This window comes from Periplaneta americana, chromosome 3 (assembly GCF_040183065.1).
Source record: "Periplaneta americana isolate PAMFEO1 chromosome 3, P.americana_PAMFEO1_priV1, whole genome shotgun sequence".
NCBI classification, from domain to species: domain Eukaryota; kingdom Metazoa; phylum Arthropoda; class Insecta; order Blattodea; family Blattidae; genus Periplaneta; species Periplaneta americana.
Window position 1 is genome coordinate 64,285,178 of NC_091119.1, and position 20,709 is coordinate 64,305,886.

General features: G+C 37.2%; 1 protein-coding gene across 2 annotated transcripts in view; it reads right to left on the reverse strand.

Moving 5' to 3' along the window:
- Positions 1 to 20,709, reverse strand: part of LOC138696101 (aminopeptidase N-like) — a 50,596-nt gene that overhangs the window by 819 nt on the left and 29,068 nt on the right. For both annotated transcript variants that reach the window (XM_069820642.1, XM_069820641.1), the window contains exons 8-12: positions 19,589 to 19,793; positions 16,592 to 16,866; positions 13,419 to 13,615; positions 8,497 to 8,664; positions 3,847 to 3,993 (exon numbers count right to left, since the gene is read on the reverse strand). In XM_069820642.1, coding sequence (XP_069676743.1) covers positions 3,847 to 3,993; positions 8,497 to 8,664; positions 13,419 to 13,615; positions 16,592 to 16,866; positions 19,589 to 19,793 — 992 coding nt within the window. The remainder of the gene's footprint in view (positions 1 to 3,846; positions 3,994 to 8,496; positions 8,665 to 13,418; positions 13,616 to 16,591; positions 16,867 to 19,588; positions 19,794 to 20,709) is intronic.

The window sequence follows — 20,709 nt, forward strand, 5'->3', positions numbered from 1 at the left end:
TTAAATTTACTCGTTTCGAAGGGGTGTTGGATGAGTCTAAATAGGAAAGGGTGAAATTATCTATTCCTACAGCACGTGAAAGTTTCATTCGAGTGATAGATAGTATCAGGCTATTACCGTTTAGTGCTGCAGTTGCACAATGGATTCTGCAAAACGCAAGCAAAATGTTCTTATGCTCAAATGATCGAGTGCTACTTCATCGTGTTCATAGTTCCGACGTTAGCTACACTGTTCTTCACATCACACGACTCACATGACCGCCATTTAAAATTGTCTTAATGTTATGAAAACTTTTAGTATTTTTTAAGTTATTATGTATTATTGCAATAATTATGAACTGATGAATGTACATTACCGTATTCAGTATTAAAAATAAACATCGTACGTATTTCAGAACTTTATTTTTAAATATATATATGAAAATTACTAAATTTCAACATGGAAAAAAATGTTCGTGCAGTAGTTTGTCTTACCTCTACTCTGTCATATGTACAGAGCATTGAAAATTTGTTTTACATGGGAGACCACTCTTTCTCATGCTCCTACTGCAGTGATATCTCTACAAGCTGTTCCTGATCCCTATGGTCTCTGGCCTCTACTTTATGTGCTAGTGTTCAGGCTTCAGTTCAGGTGATAATTATAAGCTAATTTCGGGTTTCTGGTCTGGTTCAGATCGGGTTGGGCCAGACCGGGATATCACTGCAGTAGGAGCATGAGAAAGAGTGGTCTCCCATGTAAAACAAATTTTCAGTGCTCTTTATATATGACAGAGTAGAGGTAAGACAAATGCCATTATGAAATATGAAGTCGAAGTAAACAGTAACTTATGATACCTATATCTACAGTTCTGAATGCGTGCTGGATAGACATTTAATCGTGCATGCACTAAAATCTTCATATTATTTTTTAAACAGTATGCTATATAATTCGCGGGAAAAAAATGATTTGCGTTTCTGTGAGACCTGTCTAGGCCCGTAGGCTTGACTCGAGCCTGTGCAGAGTTCTCCTACCAGGCACACAAGACAAGAAGACCACGTCAGTCATGGAAAAGTGACATACAGCAGCTTAAGGAGGTTCGGTCCTGATTATGTATAATGGTAAGAATCTATCTTGGGGATTGGTGACAGTGAGATAGTGTTCAGTCAGAAGCTACTGTTGGTGTGAGATGTAATTGGACGCCTTTTACATAACAGAAACCAATCGCCATTGTATCTTGTGGCACTGAAGTCAGCTGACAAAATATGGGAAACATTACTAATTGTAAAACTGAAATAATTATTGTACAAAGTAACATAATGACGTGTTCCCTCTAAGATACCCGTAATCTGAATGACCTTTTCCATTTGTACTGTTAGGTTGGGAGTACATATTCCCCTTTTGTACCGCTAGAATTCACCAGTAGGATGAATAAACATGAGTATAATACTCGTAATAAAGAAAAACTGGATATACCATTTTGCAGACTATCCAAAGTTAAAAGTACCGGTAGTCGTAACATGTTGGGGTGTAGGATGTTCAACATGTTACCACAAGAAGCACAGGAAGTGTCACTAGACATATTCAAAGTCAAAGTGAAAACGTGGCTTCTTAGAAACCCATTTTATTCTATGCAAAAATATTTTGAGTTAGAAAATCAAGCTGTAGATATTTTTTAGGTTTATTTCTCTGAATTTTATTATTATCTTGTAATATATTAGGAAATTCTCATAAATTGTTACGTTAATTCTTGTTTTATTGTATATAAACAGAGTGTATCAAATAATATTTGTGATCAGTGTGTTACAATTTTCATCTAGATATTAGCCTATTTTTGATCATCTTGACTTTCAATTGTAAACTCTAAGGAGTATTTGTGATCATTTTCTTTTATCTTTAGTATTGTAATGTAATATTTTTCATTTTAGCACGATAATTTCACACGTGTAATTTGACAATGTCATTAGCTTTTGCTATAACGGCAGCTAATAAATACTATACTATACTAGACGTGATTGCAAAGATGACAGCTAGCCCTAAAAGGTCAGTGCACTATGTGGCTCGAGAAAGTGGTACAGTAGAGAATTTGTTCGCAGAATATTGAAATCTGAACGTTTTCACCCCTAAAAATTACAGCATTTACATACAATGCAAGAAGAGGATCCATTGAAGAGGCTAACATATTGCAACTGAATCACACAGCATTTGCGTACTGATCGATCCTTCTTCAGCATGTTCTGTTCAGTGATGAATAATTATTCTTTCTGGATGGGCACGCTCATACACAAAATGCACGATACTGGTCAAAGAAAATCCAAGATGGATGCATGAAGCTAGCAACCCTGGTGCTCCTAAAGTTATGGTGTGATGTGAAATATTAGGTGATATGGTTGTGGGACCATATTTCTTTTATGGAAATGTAAACCAACACACACATGGGGAATTGCTGGATAGCACTGTAATGAAGTTTCTTTAAGATGGGGCCACGACACATGCTCTAACAGTTTGCCAGAAACTAAATGAGATGTTCGGTGTGCAGTGAATTGGACGAGGTGGACCTCAGTCATGGCCTCCAAGGTCACCAGACCTCACAACCTTTGATTTCTTTCTTTGGGAATTTGTGAAACAGCACGTTTTTCAGACAGCCTATATCTATAGATGACTTGAAACAAAGGATCACTCATGTTATCCAAGACATCCGACCTGCAACACTTTTAAACATGACAGAAGAATGTTAGGATCGAAGGAGGCACTGTCTGCAAGTAAATGGAGATGGAGCACATTTTGAACATTTGCGGTAGTGAACATACTGTATACAATTATTGTATTTCCAATTAGAGTAATGTTTCCCATTTTCCAACTGACTTCTGTGGTACACGGTATAACTTTCTCTTGTTTAAAGGAAAATAATCTCTCAATAAGAATAAAACTTTGATGAGAATGATATATATACAGACGTAAAAGTTATGAAAACGTTTCTTTATGGGAGGAAATGTTATTTGCGTCCGTAACATCCTTTAAGTTGCATATGCCCCCTGAGTAATGCGAAATAAATAACAAACTGGCCATGCCTCCCAGAAGAATCTTCTGTTGGTTATACTGAGAGACGAGATATCAATTGGGTTAAAATACACAAGTGATGGAGTCATTGGAAACCAACCAACCAACGTTCTTTTATTAAAATTTTAATTTCTTACTGGTAACATAAAATATTGTACAGATTTTTTGAGTGCTGGTACTTTTTAACGTCACTAGGTCCCTTTTATATAAATGTTGTCCAATTATTATAGGAGTCTGATGCAATTGTCAGAGGTCTGCGCCATACATAATGTCTAATACCAAGTGTTACTCTTGTGATAAACGGATAGCATGATTTTCACTTTCACCATATTCTCATGTGGTGTTTTTGTTTGGTACTATGAGATTTAATCAAGAGTAGTGGTTTATATTCGACTTTTTTAAATTGATGATTGTATAGAAAGCACGATGTTTTCAAATGTTGAACATATTTTCATCTGTCCTAGCCCTTTTGTGGCTGCAGTGCCATACAGCTCAGTTTAAGGTTTGATTGTTTTAGGAATATAAATATACCTGCATTAAATATTCTCAATTCATTAACGAAAAATACTAACTTAAAAATTAAAATTGAATCTGGACTCCATCTCAAATTGTTTTATTAATATTAAACCACAACCATAAAAAGAGAAAGGCTATTTATTAATAAAATTAGGCATTGGAGACTCAGTGGTCAACCAAGACCAATCAGTGAGGACGAGGATGATTATGATTATGATGATGACGATGACGACGATGATGACGATGAAATGGAAAAACTAAATCTAAATCTCTTCAGTTGAAAGGACTGGTTACCTCTGCTTAAGGTCATCCCAGTTCCTGGAGAGGAAGTTCAAGAGCGTGGTGTAGCCATTGGCGCTTCCAGACATCATGCTAAGCACCAGACGTGCATCAGCTTCTGTGAAGTTGTCATTGCCCTCCAGCAGTGTGATGTTGAGGATTCTGTAACAAAAGTGAGCATGTGAGGGAAGTGATGTAACTCTTAAGTCTACACCCAGCAGGACTTGGGCCTTTTAAAGACTGTCTTAAGGGATAGCAGTAGTAGTATTTATTTATTTAACCATCAGGCCTTCTCTGCCTCTCTACCAGGGGATTACAACTACAATATGAAGAATAAAATTACAATTAATATTAAATTTACAATTACAATTATAATAAAAATCAAAGTACGAAAAGATTACCTGATTAATGAAAGTTAGACAATTTATCATGGAAGTTAAGAACAAAGAACATTTTTTGTATTTACTGAATTACAAATTAAACCGAGAATAACAAAATTGTATAGTGATGAAATTACCGGATATTAAAATATTTTGTGATAGATTAAGAGAACTATTTACAGGAAACCATGTCTGAACGAGTCTCAATTACTGACCAAGAGCCTAATAAGTTTGCGTTTGAATTCAATTTTATTTCGACAGTCCCTGTTGCTAGCAGGTAGCAAATTCCAGAGTCTTGGCAGGGCTATTGTGAAAGAGGATGAGGGTTGCGATGGGCTTACTGAAAAGGTACTGTATCCTTAAAAAATGCATGCTTGAGATAGAACTTTGTTATGGAAATCCAATTGTAAGACATATTAAAAGAAAATACAGTTCATAGGATTTATTTCATTTTCTGTTTAATGTTATCAAAGCGAATTAGTAATCAATGTTTTAACAAGAATGAACTATGATTATTCATCAGAAGTTTTGAATCATAATGTGCGAGGAAAGGAAGTTTTTTTTTCTATTTTTTAAATTAATAAACGAAACAGGAACAGCAAATACAAAGGTGTATTATGCCGAACATTACATATGTGTCAATTAATAATAATAATAATAATAATAATAATAATAATAATAATAATAATAATAATAGTAGTAGTAGTAGTAGTAGTAGTAGTAGTAGTAGTAGTAGTAGTGATGATAATAATAATAATAATAATAATAATAATAATAATAATAATAATAATAATAATACATGGCACTACAGCCCATGAAGAGCCTAGACCGACCAGCCAGCTGCTGGCCTCACGCTCACATGCCGAAGCAAAGGTGGATGATCATCCAACCAGAATGGCGGTACCATGTGGTTAGCACGATGATCCCCCCAGCCGTTATAGCTGGCTTTCGCAAGCGGATTTCACTACCTATCATAGCATCACGATGCTGGGTGGGCACCGGTCCCGTACACTGGCCGAAATTTCATGAGAAAATTTCTTCTCCCATGAGGACTCGACCCAGAGCGCATTCCGTAATGTGAGTCCTAGGCAGGATGCCTTAGACCATGATGCCACGGTGCGGGATATATGTCAATTACATTTTTAAAATAATTTATTGATCTATCACTCAGCGCTACAAAGACCACTTCTAAATGATTACATTTAATTTCTGTTATTGTGTTTATATATATCGTTGCAAAAATGGAGAAATAAAGCATTTATTTCAAGTAATGCATTCCTAAGGGCAGAAGAGAGAGATACATTACACAAGTGATGTATCAGTTGGTATACAGTTTTAAGTTTTATATACCAGTACCATATTTATTTTTATATGGGGAAGCGAGCTGAACCGTGACCTGTTCAGATTTCAGTTCAAGAAGCTGTGGTCTCATCCAGTTTTGGCTCAAAATATATTCACCCTACCTACTATGCATTTAATGTATTTATGTGCAGGCAGCTTATCTTGCATCGATGTTCAACTAGATAGTCGTGATCATCATAAGTAGCGGAACTACTGTTTTTCGTGGCATGCTAGCATGTAAATTCTGTCCTTAATATCAACACATTTCTTATTTTTTAGTAAATTATTCTCTACTAGCCGTACCCGTGCGCTCCGCTGCACCTGTTAGAAACAAATATAAAGTAATTACATAATTAAAATAGGACATTTGATCCAGGGAACAACTTTTACAACAGCGCAAGATAATCTGCTTCGCTCATTACCCAATTTTTTTTTTTTTTGCATTGCATTTATTGCATATATATTTTATGTATTTTAACACGATTCAATTGAGCATAGTTAAAATTTGAATTATAAAATAATGGATTGCTAAGCTAACATACTATTACTGCATACTAAATCAATACACTTTCGTTGTTCGTTAATTCTCTGAGATTAAAATGAGTGTACATAAATATTATTTTAAGAAATACAGAAAACGTATGTAAAAAATAGCCTATCAAATTTTCTGTGCATAAGAAGCTATTTTAATCTTACCTGTCCTCGATTTACTAAGAAGTTACTGTAATAACATTATAGCATTATGTCCATCTAGAGAAACTACATTTTCCAATGGTGAAATAATAATTAATTATACAAATCTGTTAATTTAGCTTCTGATATTACTTCATACAAACACAGAAACATTGTCTGTAGGCTATGTTTAATAGCTTTCGATTGTTGATGTCCAAGGCCCCTGTTTCGATTGTTGTTGTCCAAGGCCCCTTATAGACGAAGTCATTTGTTCTTAATTCATTGCACCGTCTTAGATGGCGTTATTTTAATTTTAAAACTCATTTATCTCATTAAATATCAGTCCTATCAAAATTTTGTAAAGAATAAAACTTATCAGAAATCATTTTAAAGAAACTTTTGTTTTGTAACATTTTTCACAAAAATCAATAATAAGCGAGATATTTTGATTTAATTCAGGCCCCTTATAACCCCCCTTTTAAATAAAGTATTTTGAGTGCCATATAGCCTAAAGTCTAAGTTACAACAAACTTAATTTATATTCCAATTTTCATATAAATCGGTTCAGCCATTATCGCGTGAAAAGGTAACAAACATACAGACAGACATACAAACAAAAATTTCAAAAATGCGATTTTCGGTTTCAGGGTGGTTAATTATATATGTTAGGTCCAATTATTTTTGGAAAATCGAAAATTACCAGAAAAATTTCGGCTACAGATTTATTATTAGTATAGATGTAAAGATTAATTTTTGGTCCTACAGAATTATCTGTGATCGTTACCATTTGTTCTTAATGGAGAAAAATTCGCTCCAGTGCCAAGGATCGAACCCGGGACTACCAGTTCTACGCACTGCTGGATGCTGTAACCACTGACCTACGCCCAAGTTCAACCCACTGCACTGGATCGAATCTTTCTTCTTTGGTTTATTCCCCTTTGTGGCCTTACTCTATGTTCGACTTATAATATATTGACATAATTTATATACAGTATTAAACCAACAGTCATCACACAAGGAGCACACTCATTTAAGTGATTTGGCGGCCAGGACTCCTACAGTATATGCACTGTTAGGCGAATAATCTATGTAAAGAGAGGTGTTATGACAATCTGAGTGACTAGTTTCGATGTTGTTTGCATCACCCTCTGAATCCTAGTGAGTACCAGCACTATTTTCTGGTTTCTTGTTGTGTTGGAGTGTTTCAGAACACACACTCTTTTATATACAATCGTGAACACACTGCACCACAACAAGAAACCAGAAGATAGTGCTAGTAGGTACTGGTTCTCATTGGTATTCAGAGGATGATGCAAACAACATCGAAATAAAAAATTAGTCAATCAGGTAACATAACACCAAAAATTTATAATGTTAACACAGTGAAGTTATTATTTAGTTATTTATTGAAGTAACTCAACAGTACATTAGTGATTAATTTTCTATTCGACTTACAATCCTGCAGCAACAATTTGTTCAGTTTTGTTGATTGTTGTAAACAATATGACATTATGTGTGGATGTGTTTTCGTGTATGTGGTAATTTTCCCAGTGGTATTGAAATGGAGTCCCAGAATTTTGTTATAACATGGATTATATTTTCATAGTGGACTAAGATTCATTATGGGGTGCTTAGTCACCGTCGACATTCCTTGTGCAAATATCTGCAATGCCTGGGAAAAGTGACATAAGTCAGTTTCCACAAACCTTTTTTGATAATTTATTGACAACTTACACTGGTTTATGTCGATTTGATTTTTTTTGTATGAATTATTGTAATGGAAGAAATACTTATGTATTTTTTTTCAAATCGAGCAGATGTTCCGTAAGTTGTCAATAAATATCAAAAAAGGTTTGTGGAAACTGACTTATGTCACTTTTCCCGAGCACTGCAGATATTGTCTGTATAAAATACTATGGGGTGCCGGCTTAGTGCAACTGTTGACGTCCAGAAGTGTAATGAAGAGGTCAATTTAAAGACTGGAGTGAGAAGGAATCATTAGGTACAGTTTTTATTGCACTTCACTTGTTACTGACGAATAGCATTAATTTATAACCAAGATACGTGATAAGCTATCTAACAACAATGAAATTACACCTCAAAATCTGTGCTTCAGTGGTTGACCATGATAATATCTTTGAAAAATATTGGAGTGCAAGAGGTCAAATGACTTTATTGTCAAACGCCTGGCATTAGAAAACAACAACAATGAAATTACAATGAAGTCTCCTAAATCCATGACATGCATTCTTGATCAAAGATGTACTGGTACCTTTCAACCTTCTCCTCCTGGCGTGGGCAGCTTGCCAGCGTCTTCAGCAGGTAATGGCGCTCTGACTGTTTCCTGCTTGCTGGAAGCTGCACAAGTCTCTGTAGACCAAATTCCCATTCCTCCATGGTGCCCCACTGGAACACTGTGCAGATGGCTGACTCTGGAACACTGTCAGCAGCAGACTGCATTATTATACAAGACCAAGAGTTTTCTTTTGTATCGGTGGTTCGTTTCAGAAAGCAGTTATTGTCAAAGTATAAATAATACCTGTATCTATATGTTATTAAAAGAAAAAAAAAAAGCATTCTGTCGGAAAAACTTGGTACTGGAGTCGCCTATAAACTCCTACTGCGTTTACTTTGTGACATTTTTGCCACATGTTATGGAGCACTCTACTAGAGTGTCATTTTTAAGCTATGAAAGCACAATATACATCGACAATGACCCTCTCTCCGTCTGGAAAACATGTTATACCAGTATAAGTCAGTAGCGGCTGGTGGTCAAAATAATGAGTGTGCTACAATCTCTATATTGGCCTACTGTATACACATAAATGTATTTATCTTAATTTGAGACTCGTCTAGTGACGAAATATGAAGTCCATATGAGGTTCCTTCCTACTGCAGAACTTGTCATTTACCCTGGTGTTAAACCCCTCCATCTTGGACATCATACACATCATACTATTTTCTATTGACAGTATTGCAAGAGCAGTGAGGCGATCCTGGGACATAGTGTTCCTTAAAAAACGTTTTTATGCGTTTTAAGCAAGAAAAACTTCTTTCTGACTCAGCAGTGGTCATTGGTTTTGTAACCAAAATATTTAACAACTTCGTTACTTCACAGAATGGATCCTGTGAATTGTTGGAGACTATGTATTGTAACAATTGAACAGCCATCTATATTCCGGAAGTCTGGTCTTCCGTATAGAACTCAAAGTTGTGTCTTTAACACTTTTGTTCAGTACAGTATAGCTGTTGACAGCAACTTCAAGTTGTCGTTCAGGAAAATTATGCGAAAAATTGTCAAAAAATTTGCTGTTTAACAATTTTGTTGCGTCTAGGTAGCTTAAAGACTGGAAACGGTGAGTAGCTTCCTGAATTATACGGTCATATACTTCCTTGGCATCAATTTTCTGGGATTCCATTCTCCGTCGCTTGCTGACTGATTCAGGAGGAACCTCAAAAAACAGGCAGATGGCAGCAGGACACTTGAATTACCAAATACATTGTGCATAGTTCAGAGTTCTTCCACAAACAAGCATTCTTTCGTTACGCTTTACTTTTGCAATCTCCAAGCTGTGTTGTGCTGAAGCTGACTACAGCACTTCCCCGCGTAAAAATAGCCAATCAGGGCAGTGATTTCAGCTTCGCACATGCGCATTAATTGTCTACATTTTCATGTAGAGTTTTGAGTAGCACAACGTACCCCCTGAGGCATCAAAGAGCGAAGAGCGAAGACTAAACACTTGTAACGCGTCATGAACATAACCACGGGAAATTGTCAAATGGCAGATCAAATACATTATTTGAGCAAAAATTATCATTGTGCTGTAGCACTGTAGCACATAAGGACGGGCCGCCCCTGGTATAAGTCTATATGTCATGTTTCCGGGTATGCAGTCTGTTTTACAATATAAGAATGACACTGTCTAAAAGGTCGAAGAATGGCGAAGACTTCTTTAGAAAAAAAAAAGTTTCCTTATGCTTCTAAAATTGCATTTAGAAGCACTATCAAACTTATGTTTATATCAAGGTTCCCTCTAATTTAGATGCTCTGATCTTCTATTGCAGCAGTTCTGAGCAAAAAATTTTAACACGATCTCACAACTGCGCAACTCTTTAAAAAAGCATAACAGCATTCACTGTGCAGAAAAACATTTCGGTTACTGCCCATCCATGTAGCTTAGAGGTGGCATTATTTTTCACACGCAGATTTTGTAACTATCATGATTCATTAAGATAGCAATGACATTACTACTTGTTTAGCTATATTTTAAAAAAGCGTATCTGTCGGATACAGGGGGGAGAGCCATTAATCCTTCCAATTGAAGGCTTTAAGGAACCAACCTGGACAAATACCCAATGTCCCATGGTGCAACTGTTAGTAAGCATAATTTTACGAGCTGAACTAAAGGGAGGGGTACTCATCAATTAGCAGTGGTCAGCTTGATGAGTTAATGACTGAATTTGGTATAATTTTCCTCTATTCAATACCTAATTCCCTCTTTAACTTTTCCTATCCAGTCCTCTGACTGAACTCTTACTTTCTTCAAACCCCGACGGCATTAGAGCATTCGAGGTCTAGGAGTTCATTTCACTTTCCTTCCTACCCTTTCTACTTTTCTGTTCCTAGTGCTGACCTGCTATGCCACTAAAATCGTCCTCCAGTGGCTTAAGGAGGGAAAGCTGGTGATCAACAAGATCTCCCAGCTAGGACCAATGGACCTGTCGACCAATAGCGGGTGTGGTCCTCCAGACATTCTGGGGGTTGTGTGTGAATGAAGTAGCCACCAAAACGTTAAAATATGGTGTTCACTTGAAACTGCTACAACTTGCCATTTTCACTCCAATATGAAATGAGTACCATTAAGGTAAAATTATCCGGAGGTAAATAGTCCCCCATATAACAAAATTTGATAACACAATCTCAAGGGAAAAAATGGAACTCTCTGCATCATAATCCACAGTTAATTCCAAATTTACCACGAAAATCGTCTGTAGCTGCATTTAGATTGGCAACAGGCCATGATTGTTTGGCCAAACACCTGCATAGAATTAGAATATATCAGTTCCCTAACTGCCCATTGTGCAACTCAAACCAGAAATGGATTCGGAACACCTCAAAATCTGTGCTTCATTGACTGACCATGATAATATCTTTGAAAAATATTGGAGTGCAAGAGGTCAAATGACTTTATTGTCAAACGCCTGGCATTAGAAAACAACAACATATTTTAAAAGCGTGTATTTTATATAAAAACTACAATTGATTTAATGGAAAGGAACATTGAAGAACTAAACTAAGTTATTTGTCTGTATAACTACCAAACTGTCAACAAGATTTCAGATTTAATGTATATTGAAAATAGCTACTGTATAATCATATTATGTTTAGTTTCGGAAAGTTGTTGTTGTTGCTGTTGCCAATGCTTATGGAACTTAGATTTCCTCCATTCTCCCACTGTGTCCCAGTAGTAACTTGTAGGCTGAGATGCTATATCAGCATTAATCTTCGTAATTGCTGGACACTGCAGTAAGTGGTCTTTATTCACGATGGAATTCACGTCCAAGCAGAGAGTACCTACAGTGTGGCGAAGGAAATATACCAATCCTATACAGGTGTAAGGCCAAGCAGTCATGACGAGTAGTGAAGCGAAACAATGCCACAGATTTCTTCTGGGGTAGATCAGAAATGATAGATTTGTCCTTCAACAGTATGCTCCAGGATTTGTTCTCGTTATCTTCAGAATGTCTTGTCCTGTAGGCTTGATACACTTTGTGTTAGATCCAGATTTTAACATTCTGGAAGGATAATTTAGGATTAGTAGTTTGTTTAATGGTTGTTCCTTTTTTTGCAAGAAGGTCAGCTGCTTCATTTCCTTCAATTTGGCAATGTGCTGGTACCCATTGGATTACAATTTCCTTATGTAATGCTTGAATTAATTTTGCAAGGGTGTGTATTTCTCTTATTTTAGAATTTTCAGGGTTTAGTGATCTTATTGCTTGTAGTCCTGCCTTGGAATCCATGAGTATCACAACTTTTATGAATTTGTTAATGTGACTCATGAGTTGCTGAAGGACTGTGTTAATTGCCTGTAATTCTCCATCATAGTGCGTTGCTAATGGACCCAGTGTGATATAGAAACTGAAGATATTGCTGTAGATTCCTGCCTCAGCATTTGCATTTTTGTCTAGGAGAGATCCGTCTGTGTATATATGTAACCACTCAGGGGCGGGATATCACGTATGTATGGTTTCAAGTGCTAGTTGTTTCAATATTTGAGGCGTAATATTGCGTTTAGCCCTTCTTCACATCTAATTTCCGGCAGTGAGAGTGGAGGTGTTGGTTGTGGAAATAGCTCAACTTTATCTGAGGTTGAAATATTATATTTAGTTTATAATTTCTTGACTTCTTGGGTAAAACTGGGCTGAGTTTTAAGTTTGCGTTCTACATTTTTATAAGTTCTCCATTAATCATTGTTAGGGAGTAAAGTTTCGGAAAGTAAATACTAAGATTACTATTCTGCAGCATTCATTGACAATCCATTTTGAATCTTTCGTACACTACTTTTGACACTTGAATATAAAAACTTGATTAAATGGCGAACTTACTCATGTTAATTATGTAAGCATGTGCGGCTTACAGCTGTTTCGATGGTACTTGACACCATCCTCAGAGCCTTCTGTGTCTTGGCGTCATCTCTTGATGCGCGCTGACTGTATTTGTGTACTAGTAGCACCGAAACAGCTGTAAGCCGCACATGCTTACATAATTAACACGAGTAAGTTCGCCATTTAATCAAGTACTCATTGACACTTCATTTTAAATCACTGCAATTACAGCCAAGTCTTGAGATCTACTGTCTCCTGACATTTCATAACTGCTTACAAGTTCCGACACCAGGGTCGTATTTTTTTAAGGTAACAGTACAAAAGATCGCCCACTCCATTCTGCCTAACCAGTACAAACAATGTCAGGGCACTTTTGTAAATGCCCAATAAATACAGTTTCCAGTTCACAATTTGGAATCCGTTGCTCATATACAGGGTGCTGAGATAGAGTAAGAGGCCATTGCGAACACCCACAAAATGAATAATGCTCTGAAGCTGGGAGCTACACTGCATTTCAGTAGTGTCATATTTCCTAGCTTTATGGTAATTATTGCGTATGTACGTATGAACGTGGTGACCTGTACTTACGGGTTTCCTGCATCAGGATCTTCACTCTGCATCCATCTGGAGTAAGAAGCTCTTGCTTCTTTCACGCAGGGCTGGTAACCTAGCTGGCACAAGTAGAAGTGAGTGAGTGACCGCAGTTTCGTCTTCTTGGGACATTCTTCTGGCTGTGGCTCTCCAAGAGTGTTGTACAGTCTTGTGAGAATGCAGCGTGTGTAATCCTGCAACATAGCATGAAATCAAATAGTGGCATTTTAAGCCACCACTATCACCACCTTCATTTATCATCGTCACCACCACCATAATCAGAAATGCTGTGTCTACAGACTGAGTGTTTAGCAATAAACTGTCCATTTTCCCTTTTTTTTTTTTGGATTGATTGCCATTATCTAAATCCCTTTGGTAGGGCAGCATATTGTCGGGTTATTTGCAAAACCACTTAAGCCCAATTTTTTCTGAACGTTGAAATTTGTTTCTATTTTCGAAGTCCGTTTTCAAATAACATTTTGTAATCTAGATATATTTTTATATCTTATAAATAATAAATGCATAAGAATTGTTGACTGTGGTATAAAAAGAATAGGAAGTTACTTTGCTCTCTTGTAGAATTTTCTCAGACACAGTTACGAAGTTTTAGAAGTACCAGTAACCCAATACAAGGATTCAGAAATGCTCATATGTTTAGATTTTCCTCTCAACTTCTTGTTATTAATATCATTATGAAACTTTCAAAAAGTAGCTCTTTATCTCCTTTGGGTCACTTAATTTATCTTTTAGAGGTCTCATGCCCTATTTTCCTTTGGATTTTATTGAAAGCTAGTTTCAGAACTCTTGATACACTCAGTTTTTTCTTTTCTTTAATTTTTTTTTATTTTTATCTTTGCTTCCCCTCGGGTCGTTTGCAGGGCTTATGAGGTATGTTAGGTAGTAGTGTTTTATTTGACGACACTTTCAACTGCTAAGGTTATTCAACTTCGAAAAGCAACGTGGGAGAGAAATGACAGACAAATTTCGTCTATAGTCATCAATGACAGCTTTACTTCTCTTCTGAAGGAAACCATGGTAAGGATTCTAACACCATTTAAAGTCCATTTCCTTTAGTCGGGCATGAACCTAAAACTTTGGATCCAGTGGCTAGCATGGTTACCAGTATACACCAAGGATGACAAAGCATAATTATGAGTAATTACAAATTTCATGTATGAGAGTATGTCAATAAATAAGTCGCAAAAGGGGATAAGTACAATAATACTCAGAGTAACTGCCTGAAATTTATTTCATTTTTCAACATATTCACTCTGTACATTCAGACACTTATCCCATCTCTTTACAAGTCCTTCAAAGCCAGCAGCAAAGACGTCTTTTGCCTGCTATCGCAGCTAATGAGTGACCTCTTGGGCTACGGTATCATAATTTTCAAAATGGCGGCCACCCAGATGATTTTTTTTTAGGGGCCCGAACAGATGAAAATCACTGGGAGCTAAGTCGGGACTGTACGGTGGATGTTCCAAATGTTCCCAATGAAATGTTCGCAACAGCTTCTGCGTTTGTCTGGCTGTGTGTTGGCGGGAATTGTCATCCAGAAGAATCACGCTCACTGTCAGGTGTCCAGGTCGTTTGTGGTGAATGGCCTGGTTGCAGTTCCCGCAGAGTGGTGCATTCACAGTCTGACCGTGAGGCTGAAATTTGAGCCTTGCATGTCCCAAAACACGGTCAGCATGACCTTGCATTGAACTTTTTTTGGATGGGGAGGCAGGATGTTTCCATTCCATGGAGGATGTTTGGATTCCGGTTTTCAAGTGGTGAACCCACGACTCTTCCCCTGTAACAATTTGCCGTATGAACTCCTCTCCTTCCTCACTGTACTGTAAGGACAGGCCCATTCTGTTCATTTTGTGTTCTGCAGGCAACTGGCGGGGGACCCACCATGCACAAACTTTACGAAACTTCTGCTGCTTATGCATGATGATATAAGCAGTTCCATGCAAACAACTTACAGCACAGGCCCTGTAACAATTTGCCGTATGAACTCCTCTCCTTCCTCACTGTACTGTAAGGACAGGCCCATTCTGTTCATTTTGTGTTCTGCAGGCAACTGGCGGGGGACCCACCATGCACAAACTTTACGAAACTTCTGCTGCTTATGCATGATGATATAAGCAGTTCCATGCAAACAACTTACAGCACAGGCTACGTCACATGCCGGTTGTTACGAATCATGTGTTCCACACGCTGCACTGTGGCTTCAGTTGACACCTCCGCAGGACGACCAGGCTGCTCTTGGACTCTGACATTTCACCGTCCTTTGTTAAACTCTTGGATCCAATTAAACACAGCTTTCTGTGATAGACAGTTCTCACCATACACGGGACGCATTTCACGTTGCACTTCTTCTGTAGACAGTCCTTTGGCCCATAAAAAACGCACAACCATCCGCTGTTCTTCCCGTGTACAGTCATGCAGCACACCCGCCATCTTGCACTGGCTGTCACTGACTAACCGTGGGCCACAGGATGCCGTACAGCCTCTACTGCCTAGCATACATATGCTGCTTTCTGCTGACAAAATATATGCTCTAAATTTGAAATTGTATTCGGTAAACCGACGTTTATTTTCGCATGAAATTTCGGCCAGCGTATGGGACTGGTGCCCACCCAGCATCGTGATGCACTTGGGGAGCTACGATAGGTAACGAAATCCGGTTGCGAATACCAGCTATAACGGCTGGGAGGATCATCGTGCTAACCACACAATACCTCCATTCTGGTTCGATGATCGTCCACCTCTGCTTCGGCATGTGGGCGTGAGGCCAGCAGCCGGTTGGTCGGTCTAGGCCCTTCACGGGCTGTAGCGCCACGGATTATTATAAACCGACGTTTGCGACTTATTTATTGACTTATCCTTGTATTAGGGTTACTAATTCCTAGAACACAAGATTTTTTAAGTTTTTTCCTCGCATATATGGTTGTGTTTGCTTCAGCTAAAGAGTCTTTACCTACCCATACGTACCCTGGAATGGACAGCCCCTTACCTGATACTGTCCACAATTTCAGTGAAGTCAGGACCTACTACTTTCTAGAATACACTCTTTTTAGAATCTCATTCTGTTTTATACCTCAGTAACTACTTTATAGTAAATTTTAAACTACTTCTGATGAAAAATTATTCATATCACAGCAAAAGAGTGTGATTCTCACCTCGAATTTGAGGCCTGCAGCTGTGCCACTGACCCGGCGTCCCAGGTGGCTGATCATGGTGAACGTGACCTCCCATACTGGCAATTTCTGCTCGTGCTCCAGAAACAGCGTCATGTTCAGTGCAGTTGCTATATTCAGCTCCCCACCGTAAGCCAAATTCCAGGCGTCATGCAACAACTTAGCTCGTGTAGCTGTAGGCATCTGCTGATCAGGGCTCTGCAGGTACTCGAGCAGCAACCCCCAATTCTGTTGGTCGTAGTTGACCATGAACATGCCTGTGTCACAATTTCAGAATGCAAGACGCACTATCAGCTGAGTGACTATAGAAGTCACATTGTCACCTCAATGTTTATGAAAGTCACACTGATAACTGCGTGGCTAAGCAATTCACTTTGTCACCTGAATATTTGGGAAAGTCACACTGATAAATAAATGCTGTGCAAGTCATCCTGTCATTTGAATGGTTATATATACCAGTAAATCATATTATGATCTAAATTGCTGCGCAAGTAATACTTTCACTTGAATGTTTATGAAAATCATACTGACAACTAAGTGCTATGGAAGTCATCCTGTCATCTAAATGTTATACAAATCACATCAATCGAGTGGCTATGCAAGTCACATTGTCACCTAAGTGTTTATGAAATAACATTGACAACTAAGTGCTTTTTGCAAGTGTCCTGTCATCTGAATGGTTATACAAATCACATAAATCTAGTGGCTAACAAGTCACATTGTCACCTAAGTGTTTATGAAATAACATTGACAATTAAGTGCTTTTTGCAAGTGTCCTGTCATCTGAATGGTTATACAAATCACATAAATCTAGTGGCTATGCAAGTCACATTGTCACCTAAGTGTTTATGAAATAACATTGACAACTAAGTGCTTTTTGCAAGTGTCCTGTCATCTGAATGGTTATACAAATCACATCAATCGAGTGGCTATGTTACACTGTTTTTTATGTTGCAGAGGAAGGGGCCTAAAGCTTAACACTGCAGCCTCTAATGGACTTATTGTGTGTGTGTTGATTGAAGTCTGACAAAGGAACATTTAACACTGGAAAGTTGGATAGAACCTTCAAATTTTGTACACTGAAAGGTCGCATTTATAACAAATTTTGTACGAAAAAAAATTTTCGAAATCGACCTATAAGACGGTTAAATAATACTTGGAATATTAGTAGTGGTTTAGTCGTTCGGAAGCCTTGATGTTGTCGCTCGGAAGAAGGGCAAGCTCTGTGTGGTGCCTGAGTCACGAGGCAATGACTAGCAAGTACTCAATCTGACATTGAACATAACAGTGTACTGTAACTATAGAGTTATAGGTTTAATCTGAGAGAAATTGAATAGTCTACCATATTAGCCTAATTCTTCACGTGATGTAATCTTCCATCATAATCTCATATACACGACCAATTAGTAACTTGAATTAAATTATGTTAATCAGTTAAAGAAAATCTCAAGTTACTTTTGGAAATACTGCTTACTTATTAGATATATTTTTTTTGTGTTTCAAAGAGAGAGGGTTACATCGACGCATAATTCCTAAAATAAAGGTAAGTTATCAATTTGTCTAGTTAGTAATTGAGTACAAAATTCACGTTGTACAATACGGTACAGTACTTAAAATAATTTTGAGCTTTGCACAAAGTTAAATGTATTGAAAATTATTTTTTTATATGATTATTACATTTATTTTATGTTAAGCACAAGGGACATAATATGGAAAATATAACACATAGTAATTTTATTGTTGACTTACTTACTTACAAATGGCTTTTAAGGAACCCGCAGGTTCATTGCCGTCCTCACATAAGCCCGCCAATGATCCCTAGCCTGTGCAAGATTAATCCAGTCTCTATCATGATATCCCACCTCCCTCAAATCCATTTTAATATTATCCTTCCATCTTGTTGCAAGGTTTCGTAACAAGCTGTTTTTTTACGGTAGTGGTATTTTATTGTTGACTCATAGCATAATTGATTACTACAAGTTTATTATTTAACATAATTTCTCCTGGATTTAGTACCATCCTAGCATATGTTCTTATGGACAGAAGTTTAAATCATTAGTTCCGAACATAAAAAGTGAGTCCATTAAACATATTAACGGATTAAAAATATACTAAGTAGTATTCAGCAACAACAGTTTTATTTTCTGTGTGTGGCGCAATAAGAATTTGTGCTTTCATCACTTCATTAACAATTTACAATTTTGTTCTGTTTATGTTCAGAGACTGTAGTGTCTATAGACAACCAGGAGGGGTGGAAGGACAGAATAAGAGAAATAAAGAAGGGACGAACCTGTGTCGGTGAGCTTTGTATTGTATTTGTGTAGACCTACATATTGTAAAATATAAGTTTAATTTGTGAGATAATTAAACATACCTTACCAATTCAATATACCATAAATTTGTTTAATTCCATGAAATCAGTTCATATTTTGTTCGTAATGACAGACCCTATTTAACTCTGCTGTTTACAAAGGTTGAGTTGCGACTTTGTTTCTCCCTCATCTTTGCCAGATACTATACTGAAAAGACCCACAGTTACTAGATTTACATAGATTCAGAACATCGTTTTATTACTTTGCATATTATTTTCGTAACTTTTTTTTTGGCACAACATCTTATACTAATAAGACGTAACAGTGTGGAAAATTTGAAGGTTCTACGGAACCTTCCAGTGTTGACTGTTCCCTTGTGAGTGGTCGTGTTTATATAGATATCGTGACTCAGTTGTCTGGTGTCATCTGTCGATTCAGCTTGCAGTGTCCTCCTCAGATGCTAATGTAATGGTGATAACTGATAATGAATACTCAAACGGAGAGTACCGGTAATGGAATGATGGAGGGGAATGGGAGAACCGTGAGAAAAATTCTCAAAACCTTAAGTTGTCACACTATCGACTGAATGGCTATGCAAGCAACACTGTGGAATGCCTGGGTTTGTAAATCATTACGTTGTTAGCTAACTCAGAGGAATGAGTCTCACCAATCTCGTCTGGATTGACGACGATGAAGGACTCTGGGCCTGGTAGGTTGCTGAGACTAGCCAGCTTCTCCTCTTTCATCCACACGACTGGTTCGTGAGGGGCTCCACTGTCCAAGTTGTCTTGGGTCAGGTACATGAGGGGCACCCACCACAGCAGAGAGTCGCGCTCTTGCATATCTTGTGGTCTCTCCTTCAGGAAGACGTGCTGCAATGAGGCACAAAGCATTTTAGGATTACGTTAATACAGGGAGATTCACGAAGATTTACCGTCCCTTATGGAGCTTATTTCCGCAGACATTCTGAGCAAAAAATGTCATATAAACATTTGTCCTATTCTCAATACTTTCAGAGTTACACTAATTTGAATTTGTTGGTAAAATACCATTATTCTTCAGTTTTAAGGGTAAAAGAATATTACAGATAAAGAATGAACTATTCAGGAGTATCATTTCTTTAATTAGCTAATATTCTGAAGCTGAAGTTGCTGATAATCCATGTTAAATCTTTTGTACACTACTTTTAACACTTGAATATAAATAATTGATTAAATGGCGATCTTACTCGTGTTAATTATGTTAAACATGAGTAAGATCGCCATTTAATCAATTACTGTACCCATAGTTGCTTTGTACAGAATTTTATTTTCAATTTTTAACTACAAAATTACATTTCTTTACGCATTTATCACAGCAATTGTTACAAATCACGCCATTCTTGTAAATTCTTTAAGACTGTACATTAGGATACATAATTAAACCGTAAAGAATCAAGTTCCAAAAGTCGTATGATTTCTAACAATTTTTGTGATAAGTGCGTAAGAATTAAGTAATTTTTAGTTAAAAATTGAAAAAAAAAAAAATCTGTACAAAGCAATTAACAACACATTTTTAGCTTCAGAACATTAGCCAATTAAAGAAATGACACTTCTGAATAGTTCATTCTCTATTTGTAACATTTTTTTACCTTTAAAACTAAAGAAGAAAAGGTTTTTTGCTAACAACTTCAAATTAGTGTAACTCTGAAAATATTGAGATTAGGACAAAAGTTTTTATGACTTTTTTGCTCAGAATGTCTTCGGAAATAAGCTCCGGAAGTGACGGTAAATCCTCGTGAATCACCCT